At 36.2% G+C, this 17,680-nt stretch overlaps 1 protein-coding gene across 3 annotated transcripts in view; it reads right to left on the bottom strand.

Moving 5' to 3' along the window:
- Nucleotides 1-17,680, bottom strand: part of LOC149961125 (glutamate receptor ionotropic, NMDA 2B-like) — a 176,902-nt gene that overhangs the window by 45,315 nt on the left and 113,907 nt on the right. For all 3 annotated transcript variants that reach the window (XM_090175008.1, XM_090175000.1, XM_090175015.1), the window contains one exon: nucleotides 13,358-13,877. In XM_090175008.1, the coding sequence (XP_090031134.1) occupies nucleotides 13,358-13,816 (459 nt within the window). In that variant the 5' untranslated portion in view covers nucleotides 13,817-13,877. The remainder of the gene's footprint in view (nucleotides 1-13,357; nucleotides 13,878-17,680) is intronic.

Here is a 17,680-nt window from a genome sequence, read left to right as displayed (position 1 = left end):
TAAAAACCATGAAAAAAATAGAAATATTGGAGTTTTCCACAGCATCAGTCCAGCTTTACCCATTAATTATCCTCTCTTAAAAATGCAGTTACTTAAAAGTCCAGGGTGGGGATATTCAAATGGTAGAACCAGCGGGGCCTTTTATGGTTAGTGAATCGCGCTCAATCGGAAGGATAAAATGGAATTCGTGCAAAGGAAAAGTGTACGAGGTCGAAAGCCTGAACATATTTTTGGGCTTTGGTCCCATTGGGTCGATTCTCATTCAACCGAATCCCATTCGACAGACATTTTGTTTGCTCACAAGTGAAAGCATGAAACCTAACCTAACCTAACCTAACCTAACGAAATAAACAGATTTCAATTTTATATTACTTTTTCGAATAAATGGCATTCGACCCAATGGGATTGCAAAATTAGAATTCGATCAATTGGGAAAATACATTTTTTGATTCGATCCATTGGGAATTCAACCCAATAGGAATATACCTATTTTTGGCCTCCAAACTTTTCCGCACAGTGGGTTACTCTTCAACATTTTGTTCCCTAAACATTTTTACCTATTAGGTTACACTTTAACATTTCCCGGGCTCTTCAAACACAACAGCCTCCATTTCATAAACTACACCAATCTTCAGAAAATAAAGCTCGGCTGAAAAAATGAGCGCCTTTTCCAAAATCTCCCGATCCCATCTTTCATCCATCCGCCTCACGCTTGTTATCTTCCTCCCCATTCATCCACCCCGCGCGGAAGCATTCTATTTGATTGCGAAAACGTTTACTACAACAGCTCATAGTGACGACGGTAGCTCGAGCGGCGGATGGAGTAAACCGTCGCCGTGGCAACGGGAAGAAGAAGGAGAGTAACTGACGGCGGAAGAAACGATTAATCGTCGGATTAAAAAAACAACAAAAAGTGGAAGGAATAAAAAATCTCTTCTGGTCCGCCATCGTCGCGATTAATGGCGTTGAAAACCACCGTGGACAGGAGGGCCTGTCAGCGCGGTCAAACGAGGCCGCGTTCCGGTGAAAGACGCCAGGTTGGGGTCAACCGGGGACGTCTCGTTTAAACCGAATCGGGTCACGGAGCGAAACGTGATAGACACTAGCCTAAATGTTTTTTTTTATTGTTGAAAGGTTTCGCGTTGAAAGGTGCGGAAGCCTATACTTCAGTTTTTGGTCCTTTTTAGGAGGAACTCTTCTGTTGTTTATGATTTGAATTTGGGTCGAGAAAGGAACGAAGAAATAATAGTGAAGGCTTGGTTTTCACTCGCAAAGAACGAGCGCCAAAACCTTGACTTAATCCGGGTTGCCTTAATGGCGTTCTCGACCTTCAAAATAGTTATCTCGAAAATATTTAATGGATTAAATAAAACCAGAATGAATTTATTTGTGCTTCGGGAGTATGCCTATGTTGAGAAGATTTTGTACTTTACACCCAATCCCCTCATGATCGAAGAAAAAATCTCATTTCTATAAAATCTCACCAATAAAATTTTTAATTTTTTTTAGTGTTGTTAATTTTCCGGAGAAATGAAATGCGGAAAAATTTCCAGAAAATTGTCGCAAATCGGAAAATTAAAAATTTACACATAAATTACTTTTTAAGGGTTTTTAATGTTTTGAACTTTTTATCGATATAAAATGTCTAATATCAGTAAACATACTACAAAACATTAATAGTGTTACTAGTTTAAACTAGTCTAGAGGTTTAGTTTTACTTTCCAATTCGAAAAAAAGAGGCGAAAATGCCGCTTTAGTTAAATTTTGCAAACAATGTATTAGACTAATCATGGAATGAAAACTGTTTTTATTTTTTTCGGAAAAATACGGAAATTTCCGAAAAAGAGGCCTCGGTCATCTTCCGGAAAATTTTCCGACTTAAAACACTAATTTTTTTAAACCTCACATTTCTTGAAACGCCTCTCAAATATTTTAAAATATTATTTAGAGCAAATGTCTCAGTAATATTTTTCACTAATTGGGTGGTCCTGACTGAACTAGGTTAAAACAGCACAATTTGACATTGATATCTGGGTATACGTCTCCGATTGCTTTACCCGCAGCGATTTCGAAGGCGAGCATGATTCCTTTCTTAGCGAACTGAGTTTCAATCTCTGCAACATTTGGAGCGTGTGTGTGTTCTTTAACTTCATGTCAATGGTATGGCTTGCGTCAAAGGTGCGACCATCAGTAGTAGGTTACTACTACCCATGCTGGATTTGTCACCTGTCCGGGCTTGCGGACGCTGGCGTAGGGCACTATGATGATCGGCCTCCTGTGATATGGCCCCTGTTGCTAGCTACACCGGGCTATAAATTCTGACACACTGTCAATGGTATGCAGCTTCTTATTGCACTAGCCTTTCTGGGATATTATATGATATTATGATCATCAAGGAAAGAAACTGAACCTTCCTTAAAGAGAATTCCTTACACTTAACTTTCCTGCACCGAATTTGTTTACACCGAATTAAACGACTCTCACTATAAACAGAATGGTGATCTCTTGGAAAAATCTAAACTAAATTATGTACTTCTTACAATGACGTTTCTATTTTGGAATCTCTCTATCGGAGAAAATAGGCTAGGAATAAACGAAATCTGTGGGAAGTGTTACCTGCTAAAAATTATCTTTAATTTCTAACAATAAGGTATAATGCTGTAATATATAAAAAAAATATGTACGTCAACAAGCTGGCAAACATGTTTCCCGAAAAATCAATAAAATACAAAAACTGCAGAGAGTTACATGTCCCTTCCTAAAGTATATCACCTCCTAGGCTGTTCTTTGATGGGGATTTTACGAAAACACCTATTGCTGACGGAAAAAGCGCTGGGGATTAACGGTGGCTAGAAGTCGCTACAAAGTTTCTGAAATTGTGAAACCCAATTTTTGAAGATGCACAAGTACGATCCAAATAGCAGACTACAATTCACAGCAATCAGAAGTGTTCCTTTCATATTTACGTCAAAAAATGTTCCTTCTTTCCATCTGGTTCAAACTTTTTGTACCAAAACGAACCAAATGCACCGGTTTACGGTAAAACGCAAAATATAGTAAAAGTAAGTCCTAAAATAGCAAGACTTACTTTACCTACGTCATAACTTCGTCTGTTACATTAAAATAATGAGAGAGTAGACGACGGAGCAAACGACGTTATAACGCAAAGGAATTGGGCCGTTCCACGGTAAGTGGAAATTAATTTTTATCACCTGCCAATCGAGAATTTGAATAAATTTCAAAATTAGAAATACAGGTACTATTTTCGTATGCGAATGTTTCAAAATTAGACAGAAGTGTAATATTTTGACACAGTATGATAGGCCTAGTAGTTTGCTTCTAGTACTCATTTAAGCGTCCATTTTAATTTCCCATAGCGGCTAATTTTACCACGAGAAGGAGATACAAATTCTGGCTAAAGTAGGACTGATGACGATATAGATAAGTTAGACGAATGACCGCCGTGAATAAACTGGATCGGTGGAACCAGACAGTTAATCCGCGACAAACGTGACGATCTCGTAAGTGCAAAGGAGGGGAAAAGGTCCTCCTGGTCGCCTCTGCAGCTGAGTAGAAAGGATTAACGAAAAAATTTCCCGAAATTTTTCCGTCGGTTATATATGATATCGGCATCTCCGAGAGCAAAACAAAGAGAGAAATTGCTCATTGCAGCCAGGGAAGGGAGGATGGGGGAGGTGTATTGCTTCAACGACAATGGGGGGAGGGGGATTTTTCTTTACCTCGCTGTGAAAATACGCTAACTCAAAAATGTTACTTTTGGTAAATACGGATTCGTATTGCTGGGGTATACAACTAAAATAGTGTATGTAATATACATCGAGGGTGCCCTGTATGTGAGCATTATACTGCAATTTATAGTTAAATTCTTCACCAATTATTGCGTGGCGGGCGCTATAGAGCAGAAACCTTTTATGCCAGTATAATATTTCCCATAAAGGTACACTCAATGGAATAGACTTGTACTAAAAGTTATACCAATAAATTAAAAAATATATTTAAACCATTATAGTTCACATCGAATTTATAAATATGATAACAATCTGTTATTTTCGGTTTAAAAAATATTGCAATTCAGATATTAAAAACCTCTCCACTGAGATTTTCGTAGTTTTAAATATAAATTTTTAAATGCTTTTTAACAATATATGCTTTAAAACATGAATATTTAAATAAAAATTAAAATTTAGGAAATATCTTCTTTATTATTTCATTACATTACATAAGATTAGTTAACACATTAATTGGCTTTTTAAAAGTAAGCCATTTGTTTAGTAATCTGAAATAGGTGTCAATTGTTAAAAGCTCTAATATGAGCAAATTCATTAATTCTCTAAAATAGGCCCATCACTGAAATAAACGCTAAAATAAGTGAATATAATAATTATCTATAATAGGCGTATTCACTAATACGCTAAAATAGGCGTTTTGTCTAAATAACTAACACAATTAACACACTAAAATAAGTGCATTGATAAATTCTCTAAAATAGCCGAATTGGTAAATTAACTAAAATTAACTCTTTCATTAATTAACTAAAATAAGCGTTTTGCTTACTTAACTAACGTGATTAAACACATCATAATAAGTGCATTGATTAATTCCCTAAAATTGGCGCATTGAAAAGTTCACTAAAATAGGCGCATTAATAAATTCACTAAAATAGGCGCATTGATAAATTCACTAAAATAGGCGCATTAATAAATTCACTAAAATAGGCGCATTAATAAATTCACTAAAATAGGCGCATTGATAAATTCACTAAAATAGGCGCATTAATAAATTCACTAAAATAGGCGCATTAATAAATTCACTAAAATAGGCGCATTGATAAATTCACTAAAATAGGCGCATTAATAAATTCACAAAAATAGGCGCATTAATAAATTCACTAAAATAGTCGCATTAATAGATTCACTAAAATAGGTGCATTGATAAATTCACTAAAATGAACGATTTGATTTATAAACTAAAATACCCATCGATTAAACCTCTAATATAAGCGTATCTTCTTCTATCGCCGCGTTCACACTAGACACTTTGAAACCGTTTTTAAATGGTTTCGAAAGATAAAATGTAACATTTGCGGTGTCGACTGTGTTAATAGCCATACGATAAATACATTCGACCGCAAAATTTTACAATTTGATCTTTCGAAACCGTTTTTAAACGGTTCCAAAGTGTCTAGTGTGAACGCGGCTTAAAAGTATGAAATTGGTTTTGTCTTTATGATTTTCTGTAATTTCATTGTTACTACAGTTTGGCACCCAGATAGCGATTTTTACGGTCCATCGGTGCGAATGGAATGTGGCATTCGCGGATTGCGCCAAAAAGTAAAAGGTTTGGAAAATAAATAGCAAATAGTTGGGCTTTATTGGCCACCAACACCCATTTATCTCTCTTCTCGTACTCCGGGTAAGCGAGACTATCGAAACGGCCGGGGATACCGTTCCCTGGGATTAGCGCGAACATCTCTATTTTTATTTGGACGGGAACCGAAAGCATTAGGCTGAGATTGAGCGGCTGGCTGGCCAAGTGCGATACGAATTTTTGGGCCGAATAAGTTTCAAAGAGGGTTTATTAAATGAGATTAACGCCCTATTTTCAATTCGTGATTACGAGTCTTTTATGTTTGGTATTGATTATTTTAAACTCAGAGTTCCGAACAAATAAATTATTTCTCATTTTTATGGATTATTTATACCCAACTCAGATGAAACTCGTAAAGTGTTAATAATATTTCAGAAGTTAGAAAATAAGAGTATCCAAAGATTTGGTATGATTATCAATTTTTCAAAGGTTATTTAACATAAAATACTTTTAATAAGAATATATTCTTCATAAATAGAAATAAATACCACTTCTAGATATTTAAATCGTGATTTGCTTTTAATTAATATCCCAGCTAGTCTAGAAACTATTAAATACCAATTTTTCTTGGTCATAACTAAAAGCCGATTCGTGATCAGTCATTGCTCATTGGCAATAAATAGGTTTAGGCAGGCCTTCACTATGCCTTTGTAGCTATAACATTTGTGCCACACATTAACTCCTCACTTAAAATTTCCGTTAAATGGAACAAGTTTTATGTTTTTAAGATGATAATAATTAATCGACTTCAGACCAATTATATTCCCAAAATTTTTCATAATAACAAAGCTGAAACTATTAATTTCTAATTCCTGAAATTTTATTAATACTTATTAACTTAATTAAATTTTCAATTTATGACCCTCTACGAATTTAAGTTAAGTACGACAACACTTTAAAAATTTTCAAGCAAAACTATTTATTCGGTATATGTTTGCATTTTTAAGAATGAAATTGCCGCGAAACAAATTTTCTTTGATTAAATAAAATGCTAAATTTAAAAAGCTGAACTTTAAATAAGTAAAGATATTATTTGTCGGAACCTTTAACTCTTTTGCAGTACTTCTGCATATGGTGTTGTACGAATAATGATATTGTGGTCATTGGTTTTAATAAATCACGAGAAAGTAGTATACATCAGCGCGTGATTTCGAAACATTTTTAAAATGCACGTTCTTCATCGTTCCCAAATGAAAATTTAAAAAGATGAATTTAAAGTTAAATGACTGTCAGCGTTCAGTTCATCTAATCTTAAATGAAATTTAAAAATAATTCTTAAAGGGGTTTTTGAATCTTCAACAATTTTTTTCTGATAATTTGGTATTATTTTTATTGTTTGCTTAACTTTATTGACATTCTTACTTTTGGAAAATCGGCGCCATTTTGGTCCCGTTCATTCCCTTCTTATATATTAGCACCAATCCCGTTCCAGCTACGCGGAAACGGAATAAATTCCGCTCCGTTGCAGCTCTCTTGTGTTAAGGTTTCGGGTGTTTTCCCATCTACGCTGTTTTTCTGCAGGCATGCATATGTCCCCATAATGTGGACTTCACGCGCTCTCAATCCTCTCATCCCCTTTTGTAATCAGTTTCAATTTTAGCTTCGACAGATAACAACTGTTTTCGCCGACTCGGTCACCCTTTCTGTAAATTATTAAACTCAACCAGTCACGCCTTATTATTTTTGATAAACTTTGAAAAACCATAAAAATTTTTAATAAAATTTTACTTAAATAAATAAATAATCAACTAGGCCTAAGTCATCAAGCGACTTTTAAAGCCATTAATTCAGGTGGCCGGGTTACAATGCGTAGGAGGGTGGTGGCGAGCCAACAGCTCCCTACACTAACTATAAGTTTACGTTAAACTCCACAAGGTTTTATGGAAGGGGAAACCGAAGAACTCGGGGGAAAACCTCTAAAACTAGTGGGGAGATAACTTGCAAACTCAACGCGGAAGGAGTTGTTCCGAAATTTTACTCAGTGCCACAAGTTGGGATCGAACCCGGCCCCTCTTGCTGCGAGGCGAAAGTGCTAACCACTCCGCCACCCCGCCAATACTCCGCCACCCAACTTAATTACCAGTTGATCGTCTTAATTATTTCTAACGCGTTGTTAGGTACTAGCGAGACCATCTCCACCCTAATAAGACCTTTAGATTATTCATTAAAGTTTTAGCTTGTTGTTACCACAACACGGGTAAATATCATATATAAAACCCTAACATATAAAAAATTCATTCTTGATAAAATTCCTTCGTTTCAAATTTATCGCAATATAAAACTCTTCAAGATACTATAAACGGTAGAATTTCCTTATTTCCGAACATATATAAAGTGACAAGGGTGAAATTTAATATTCAAATAGTTCTTGATATAAAGTAACGCGACCGCATCCTTGTCTCTCATTTTACAAGTCGTTTGTCCCATGGGAAAACCTGACAAACGCCAAAAGGGAAATTTTTGGATATTTGAGTTAATTTATTGCTTAAAATAAAAGTTGTATATGCGGGTTTTTCAGGGGGGGGGGGGGGTAGTTTTATGGTAAATTCTAATATGTGAGATTTATTTTTACCCAATGGTGACACAAATTAAGTGGAATATTTTTTTTGGCAGTACTCACATTTAAAATTTAACCATTTATGAACTGAATGCCACCTGGTAAAAACACATATTTCCCACAAATGGAGTTTAGATTTTTTTATCAAGAAATAACGGTAATTCCTTAATCTTATATTTAATAGAGAAATAAAAAATCTGTGTCTCTCAGAATGAGCGATACTCATGTGGCCTTAAAATCAGTTTCATTATCTGTACCGAGTACAAATTTGCGATAGATCAAATATCTGGTTATCTGCGTTTACGCTCATACATTATCAGATCAGTTGATATAGGTCAAAATGCCAACAAATAGTTTAAACCCGAAACTAATCTGAATTCATCGTTAAAGGGAATATAACCTGCAAAGCAATGTTTACAGAAGACCCCTTAAATTTTTTAAACGTCTCTGTACAGTGGCGCCAAACATTTTTAAAGCCAAAGGCAAGAGCGGCCAGAGCTGCAAGCGTTGGTGTTCCACACCAAATACCTGAGGTTATATTCCCTTTAACCGACAGACAAATGATGCGCAGATTTCACATTTATCAATAAATAATGTTTTAATTTATTAATATATTTATATTAAACGTAAAAGTCGGAACGGTTCAGTTAACCAAATTAGTTCAATTACTTCGTAAAATGAATTGTTTACAATTTGAGATCAGATTGCGGGCGTGGTCAATATGGAAGATAAACTGGATCTGATTAACTGACTCTCTTCAGATATCGGAAAACTACGACATTAAAGGGAATATAAACTCAGGTATTTGGTGTGGAACATCAACGTTTGCCAAACCATCTTTATGGAATACCCCTTCAATTTTTCAAATTTCCCGTACAGTGGCGCCAAACATTTTTCAAGCCAAAGGCAAGAAGTGACAGAATAGTAAAATTTTCAATATTTCGAAATAAGTGAAATTTAAAATATTCGTGTTGAGGCTTTTTTTTAAAGTTTGTAAACGATGAACTCGACCTTGAAAATGGCAATCATGACCTTCAAAATGCTCATCTCAAAAATATACTTAAATATTATAAATTATAACTGCTATAAACAGGACGATTGTGATCTTGAGAATGGTGATGGAGAATGCCAATCTTTTAATTTGAAATTTGCGTCACCACTGGTTTAAAATATTAAACTTTGAAAATGCAAAATTACTATGTTTATCATATGTAACGTAATAACCATGAGATTGCCTCGGGATAGCATTTCCATCGATATTTTTTTTTATTGAGACCTTGTTTCACACGGAAAGCACAATAAGCTGACACGAAATGGAAAATTTATATAATACGTGTACTAAATTATCTTGGAAATTAAATTTAGAGATCACGAAGCACGAGCTATACTATAGACTTTCCATTAAAAAGGTATTGAGGTTAATACTGACAAGGAGAGTACCCGAGGTGTTTATTGCCGATTTTGTTCAAAGTCGGGCGTAATGTAGACCTATATGAAATATGAAATTTCCCATTCGATTTGCTATGGCAACCGAAAATGTTTTTGATCACTTAAAACAATAAAATCTCCATTTAAAAAAGCATGGGATTTTCTCGGTTTCACAGGGTCCTAGCTACGAAAATTTTGAAAAAAATTTAAAATCACGAAATGTGTAATTTGGACCACATTTAGGTAAATTTCATCAAGTTTGGGTAAATTGAAACATTTTTAGGGTAAATTTGTAACAAATTTTGGGTAAAATAAGGAAAAAAGCTTATTTTGGTTGTAAGTGGTCAAAAACATTTTCGATTGCCATGGCAAATCGAATGGGTAGTGCAACGTCTCCTTTTGGGAAATTTCATATCTCATATAGGTCTACATTACGGCCGACTTTGAACTAACCCAACTCTACTTGCGAAAACTCTACTGACCCAACTCTACTTGCGAAACTCTACTGACTAGACTCTACTTGCGAAAGCTCTACTGACGCAGCTCTACTGACGCAACTCTACTTGTGAAAGCTCTACTGACGCAACTCTACTTGCGAAAGCTCTACTGACGCAACTCTACTTGCGAAAACTCTATTGACTAAACTCTACTTGCGAAAGCTCTACAGACCCAACTCTACTTGCGAAAACTCTAGTGACTAGACTACTTGCGAAAGCTCTACTGCCCAACTCTACTTGCGAAAACTCTATTGACTAAACTCTACTTGCGAAAGCTCTACAGACCCAACTCTACTTGCGAAAACTCTACTGACTAGACTACTTGCGAAAGCTCTACTGACCCAACTCTACTTGCGAAAACTCTATTGACTAAACTTTACTTGCGAAAACTCTATTGACTAAACTCTACTGGCGAAAGCTCTACTGACCCAACTCTACTTGCGAAAACTCTATTGACTAAACTCTACTTGCGAAAGCGCTACTGACCCTACTCTAATTGCGAAAACTCTACTGACCCAACTCTAATTGCGAAAACTCCACTGACGCAACTCTACTTGCGAAAGCTCTACTGACGCAACTCTACTTGCGAAAGCTCTACTGACGCAATTCTACTTGCGAAAGCTCTACTGACGCAACTCTACTTGCGAAAGCTCTACTGACGCAACTCTACTTGCGAAAGCTCTACTAACCCAACTCTACTTGCGAAAACTCTACTGACTAGACTCTACTTGCGAAAGTTCTACTGACTAGACTCTACTTGCGAAAGCTCTACTGACGCAACTCTACTTGCGAAAGCTCTACGGACCCAACTCTACTTTCGAAAACTCTATTGACTAAACTCTACTTGCGAAAGCTCTACCGACCAAACTTGACTGGTGAAAAATCTAATTGAAATGCCGAATGTTAAATTTTCTATACATTCCCTTATTAATATTATCATATCATATCATATTATTAAATATTAGATATATTTCCTAAAAAGGCCAAAATCTCCAATATTACTTTCTTCCCTGAAGGAGAATAATACATTAACTCTTGAAATTAATTCTCCAACATTTGATTCTCATTTTGCTTTTGTAATTTATGAATCGCCATGTGTGGGTGGGGGTCATCCCGTTTGACTATTGACACTTTTACAACCAGCGGCGTTGGCAGGTTCGTCCCGAATTTGGTTTAGAGCCACAATGGTCATGGTCCTTCTTTTCCCCGTTCTCGCGATTGACCGAATCGCGAATGGTTTAACATTTGGGGATTTCTGAGAGACCCTCCCCGTTTCTTGCATGACCCTTTGTTAACCTTCCTAAAATCAATACTGAATCTTCCAAGAAACCAGTATTTTAAGAAACAGATCTTTTTTCTTTTCCTTTGAATGTATTTCCTATATTTAAGTTACCTTTTTTGTGATTCCACTGATTTTTATTGATAGACAAATTGATCGGAATAGTGATAGTCACGTTATATTAAAAAAATTGAGAGGAATAAAATTCATCGAGAAAAGTTATTCATCTTTGATTTGAAAATGATATTGAAACTGTGCGGGGTTTAAAAAAAAATGATCGTGATACTGATGTTGGCGCCATCTTGATGATTTTGAGAGGTAAAAAGATAGGTCATAGGCAAAGAAGTTTCCTTCTCTGTAATTTCAATTTAAAATGGGATTTAGTTGTTTTTCACATGTGTGTGCCGGGTTTAACGAGTTACACGTGCGTACTCCTGACCTTTGACCAGGGGTCACCAAGGCTGAAGTTTCCAATAATCAGACTCTAAAATTAAAGACCCAAAAGAATTGATTGGTTCGCTTATTTTTGACGTTCATGTGACCCAGATGAACAGGGCTCGTGACCTTTGGAAGAAGAACCGTTGAGTGACCAGTGACAAAGTCAGTTGTTGATGGGCTTTTCTCTTCCAAACCTTAAGGCCCAAACACACATACGGTTCGCAAGCGATTTCGCCTGCGAATTTTCGCGCACGCGCCCATGCTCCATGACTTCCATTCTATTTCAGTCACGCGACGCGACGCGATTTGCCAGCGAAATTTTGCATCCACCTTCAGTCTTAGCCCTAGTCACAAACCCCGTCACATACTATTCCAAATCAGGTTGTGGAGACTCTACCACCCCAATTTCACTAGTGAAAACACTTCTTCCCCGACTTAATCAGTGAAAATTCTAATATGTAAACTTTACTAGTGTCAACTCTATTTTCTATCTTGTCTACTAGCCGAACCGTTTTTGTTAAATGTACTTTACAAATTTTGCTTGTCAAAATGCTATTGTTCTAACTTAACTTGTCTACTAGCCTAACGTTATCTACGAAAACTCTTTTAGCCTAACTGGATTTTCGAAAACTGTACTGCCAAAAACACTAACTGCTAAGACTCTAGAACTGCCCCAAATTTAATAGTGAAAACATAACTGTCCCAAAATCGACTATTTAGCTAGTCTATTTACATGAACTTTCAGGAGTGTTTAAAAAAATTGTTAATTGCCGGTGGAAAAACCAAACGTTAAAACCCACAAAAATATATTTTTAAGGGTTTTCGTCTGTAAAAAATAAACGATGCGATACGATATAAAGAAAGAGTAACCCACTCACAGAGAGTGGAAGGCTATCAGCGAAACGTTTTAACACGTTTTCGAGGCGTGAAATAAACAAGTTGGCCTAAAGGTAATGCACAATATCTGGATAAAAAAGTAGGTTTATACTCTACAAAATGTTAAGACAACACCATCGCTCTTCGGACTATTTTTATTCATAGTTGTCCCCCTTTTCGGCTTTCCGTTGCTATGCAACGAGTTTTGAAATTTTTAATGTTTAGGCTTAGTTTCTCTTTTCGATATAACAGTCGCCAGCCAGATTTCCCGCACGGTACTGATGAGTTCCAAATAGAACGAAACCGTCTACCGTTGGAATTTCTGGCTATTTTATTTTATTTATTTTTAATTTACTTTATTACTCGAAGTTCTATTTGATCCGAGATTCGCGTTTGCCCGAAGACCTATTGGTACGAGTTCTTAGTAAGTTTTTTAATTTCTTCAAATTTGTTTAGGATTTAGCTATATTATCCCTTTTAATTATGGACTAATCTACTTTTTCGCGTATTTTATCATCCTTAATTTTTAATGCACTTCCTAGAGTCTTCCACCCAGGAGTAACAAACACAAGGAGAACGCAGCTAGCCTTTAAACACGCAAACGCATTGTTGTGTGAAAATTTCATTGGCTGATCCTTTACGCTGAACGTTTTACGGGCAGGGAGAAGACAATTTGCGAATTTTCCCCTTCCGACGGCAGTAGGTGCTAAAGCGTCTAGACAATGAAAACTGTACACAAGAAAATGCACGACTTTTGACGTGTATACAGTTGCGTTCTCCTTGTGTGGGGTGCTGTGTTTGTTTCTCCTAACTACCACTCTATGTGAGTGGGTTACTCTATGATATTAAAGATAATAGTCAATTACAAATAGCGGTGAATCAGGAAGTACTCACGTGTTCCAGTCCGACGTTATCGGCGTTCCAGGCGATGAGGGGAATCCCGAGATGTCCGATCAGTTGCATAATGTACTGAGAAGAGGCGGCGCTGGAGCCATAGACCATGGGCTCCGTGAAGTAGAGGACAGCCACCACGTTCGTCGTCAGCAGTCGATTGCACAAGACGTTGAGGATTTCCTCGGGAGACGGCGACAAGTTCATGAAGATGAGAGTGGCTCCGCGCACAGAATACAACTCGGTGAAATTAAAGTCGAAGTAGCGGCCCTGGTTGATTTCCTTCACCGCCTGCACGATGATTCGGTTGTACTTGCGTTTCCAAGTTATCATCGACGTTTCCGGGATAATGACGCCAAAGTTGAGCTGAACCGGGTTGGTGGAGCTCTCCCCCTTTACCGGCCAGTCCACGATGGCCAAGGTCGCGGCTACCAGCGCTATCGAGGGCAGAGTGGCACGCATCGCTGTTTCCTCCAAAAGTGGATGGTAATTATGTCATACTCTCAACGCCGCTATTCCTAATCTGCGAAAATGAAATGAATCTTAATTAGGTAATTTTCGTACAGACACGGACACTTTCGTCGACTTTTTAGAAAAAGGAGTATTTTACAAATTAGGGTGGCTAAAAAGGCGATCTCAACCTTCAAAATGGTGATCATGACTTCGAAAATTGAGTTCTTTATATTTGGAAGTTTTGGCACCGACTTTCTAAAATTTAAAATCATCTGCTAACACGCGCCACGTAAATAGAGGCAATCATCTGGAGCTTTTGTTACACCTAGTGGTGGAAATATCAATTTCGTGGATCCACCATAAATACGGAACATTATACTCCTTTTAAAGTGAAATATGGTGAAAATGTCTCTCTTTTTGAATATGTAGAAACGTTGGAATTAAGATAGAATCGATTTGATTTATTTTGAACGATAATTTCAAACGCCACTCTAAGTTTCGGAGGGTGCCGATTTTTTTTATTAACTCTCTAATTATTTCGTTTATAATCCGATTCATGGACGAAATAATCAAAAAGGTAATAAAATTGAATCAAGAGGGATTGCTTTTAACATTATAATGTTTTATATTATATAATATAGGAATGTAATGGTACACTTTTGTGACTTTAACTATAGCTATATCACATTCATATATGCAATTTCAATATTTGCATGAGTAAAGTTTAATTAATTTAATTTTTTTGACGTCGTATTGTATATGCGAAATAATTTTAAACACATTTTAATTAAACTTTACTCATGCAAAAAATGAAAGTGTTATACATGTATATTTTACCTAAATGTTATTACACTTTAACTATCTTCATTAGAAGTTTTGGTGGCGGAGTGGTTAGCATTGGGTGAAAATTTGGAACCACTGATACTGAGTAGGGTTTGCATGTTCTCTCCTCATTAGTTAAACGGGTTTTCCCTGGAGTTCTTCAGTTTTTCCCATAGAGTAACCCATGCACATAGAGTGGAAGGCTATCAGCGCAATTTGAGAACACTTTTCGTACGCAACGTCTTGTTTTCGAGGCGTGAAATAAACAAGTTGGCCTAAACTTAATGTATAATATGCGGATAAAAAAGTAAGTTTATACTCTAATAAATGTAAATATAACACCATCGCCCTTCAGGCTATATTTATTCACGCCTCGTAAACAAGTTGTCCCGTTAGGATTAATGTTTCAATCGCTTCCATAGGGTTTTCAACTCTATGTAAGTGGGTTACTTTATGGTTTCTCCTAATGGTAATAGTAAGTGTGGTCAGCTGTTGGCTCGCGTGGCGCGAAGGGCTTCCCACCACCCTCCTAAGCAATTTAACCTGGTCACCCGTAATAAAAAAGGTGCCTTTGTTATTAGTTATCTATGGGTATATCGCGTAAAAGTATTGTTACCCATAACACTTAAACACTTCTAACCATGTTTCATTCAATTTATTTCACTTTTCTTACTATGGAAATATTAATTATTTCGCAATAAACTTATATCTCGAGATAATTTATTTCACGCCAGGAAGTCACTACTACAGGAAGCTGAGGGAGTTCTTACACCATCTAGTGTCAGACGCCAGTAATAAAAAATAACAAGGTTTATCCTTGAAACAAAACCGGTATAGCGGTGCTACGAAACATTACATATAAACCAGCAAAGAAAGTAACAATTGGTTCTAAGGTGAGATGTTTTTCATTAAAGGGAATTTAACCTCCGAAGAGTTCTTTGAGAAAGGCACAAATAATTGTAGAGATTACTTCCATAACAGACCACCAGGGCCAAAAATGTCAAAAGCCATAAAATGGAGCTAACTTTTAGGGGTTACAGAAATACTACAGGTTATTTCCCCTTTAAGTATAACGTGTAAAACTATAAATGGAGAAAGTTTTTGAATAATTTGAGTTTGTGGTCATGTTTTGAAAATATTCCATTTGGTTTATCTTCTCTATTTCACTGACGCTGCTTTAGATTTTAAAATCTCAGTGGCCAAAGAATGTATTGATGCCAAGTTTAGTATTCTAAAGAAAGAGAGAGGCTTTTGAAAGGGCATAAAATAAAACATCTTAAACTATAAAAAGAGACTCCTTTTGAAGTTCTTTAAAGAAACTCACGTATGGCCTTCTTATATAAATCTTAAAATAAGTGTGACATTTTCAAAATGTTTTTAGTTTAAAATCCCCTACTGTAAAAAGACAAACGTCGAAACATTAGTCACTAAAAAAAGGCCTCCTACGTTTATACCATAGTTATTGGAGAAAGTGAACTTTCGACCTAGAAAACCACTCTGCAAGATCCCAGTTGCACCACGTTGCAAAAACATTCGGTGTCTAATATTACGGCAATGGCGCGTCGTCGAAGGAAATAAAAATATTTCTCCGGAGGGAGGCCTAAAACACGAAAGCAGCGATGGGCAAGGTCTCCTCATTTTGAGCGGTTTTTTTTTTGTTAATTTGAGTGGAATTGAACGGCTAAATATCTTCATAAAAACGAGCAACAATTTTGCTACTCAAAAGTGAAAGAAGCGAAGAGCGCAAATTTAACTTCTCTAAAAAGCAAATATCGAGAAAAGCCAATTTCATATCTTAATGAAAGGAAACGAAAGGACCACCAATTTTTCATCTCTAAAATCACAAAGAGAGGACCGCTAATTTAGTCTCTCAGAAAATAACGAAAATGAGAGAACTGCCAATTTTTCATCTCTAAAATCACAAAGAGAGGACCGTTAATTTAGTCTCTCAGAAAATAACGAAAATGAGAGGACTGCCAATTTTTCATCTCTAAAATCACAAAGAGAGGACCGCTAATTTAGTCTCTCAGAAAATAACGAAAATGAGAGGACTGCCAATTTTTCATCTCTAAAATCACAAAGAGAGGACCGCTAATTTAGTCTCTCAGAAAATAACGAAAATGAGAGAACTGCCAATTTTTCATCTCTAAAATCACAAAGAGAGGACCGTTAATTTAGTCTCTCAGAAAATAACGAAAATGAGAGGACTGCCAATTTTTCATCTCTAAAATCACAAAGAGAGGATCGCTAATTTAGTCTCTCATAAAATAACGAAAATGAGAGGACTGCCAATTTTTCATCTCTAAAATCACAAAGAGAGGACCGCTAATTTAGTCTCTCAGAAAATAACGAAAATGAGAGGACTGCCAATTTTTCATCTCTAAAATCACAAAGAGAGGACTGCTAATTTAGTCTCTTAGAAAATAATGAAAATGAGAGGACCGCAAATTTTCCTTTCTAAAATCACAAAGAGAGGACTGCTAATTTAGTCTCTTAGAAAATAATGAAAATGAGAGGACCGCCAATTTTCATCTCTAAAATCACAAAGAGAGGACCGCTAATTTAGTCTCTCAGAAAATAACGAAAATGAGAGGACTGCCAATTTTTCATCTCTAAAATCACAAAGAGAGGATCGCTAATTTAGTCTCTCAGAAAATAGCTAAAATGAGAGGACCGACAATATTTCATCTCTAAAATCCCAAAGAGAGGACCGCTAATTTAGTCTCTAAGAAAATAGCGAATATGAGATGACCGACAATTTTCATCTCTAAAATCCCAAAGAGAGGACCGCTAATTTAGTCTCTAAGAAAATAGCGAATATGAGATGACCGACAATTTTCATCTCTAAAATCCCAAAGAGAGGACCGCTAATTTAGTCTCTAAGAAAATAGCGAAAATGAGATGACCGACAATTTTCATCTCTAAAATCACAAAGAGAGGATCGCTATAAATACTAAAATTTCGTTCCATGGTCGATATAACTTAAAGTAAAATTTAATAAACGTTACTACTTGGAGGTTAATAATGTTAAATAAAATTTATTATTGGTAG

This window comes from Leiobunum rupestre, chromosome 1, assembly GCF_980474605.1.
Source record: "Leiobunum rupestre chromosome 1, qqLeiRupe1.1.hap1, whole genome shotgun sequence".
In the NCBI taxonomy this organism is placed as follows: Eukaryota; Metazoa; Arthropoda; class Arachnida; order Opiliones; family Sclerosomatidae; genus Leiobunum; species Leiobunum rupestre.
This window is presented reverse-complemented; position numbering and strand designations above follow the sequence as displayed.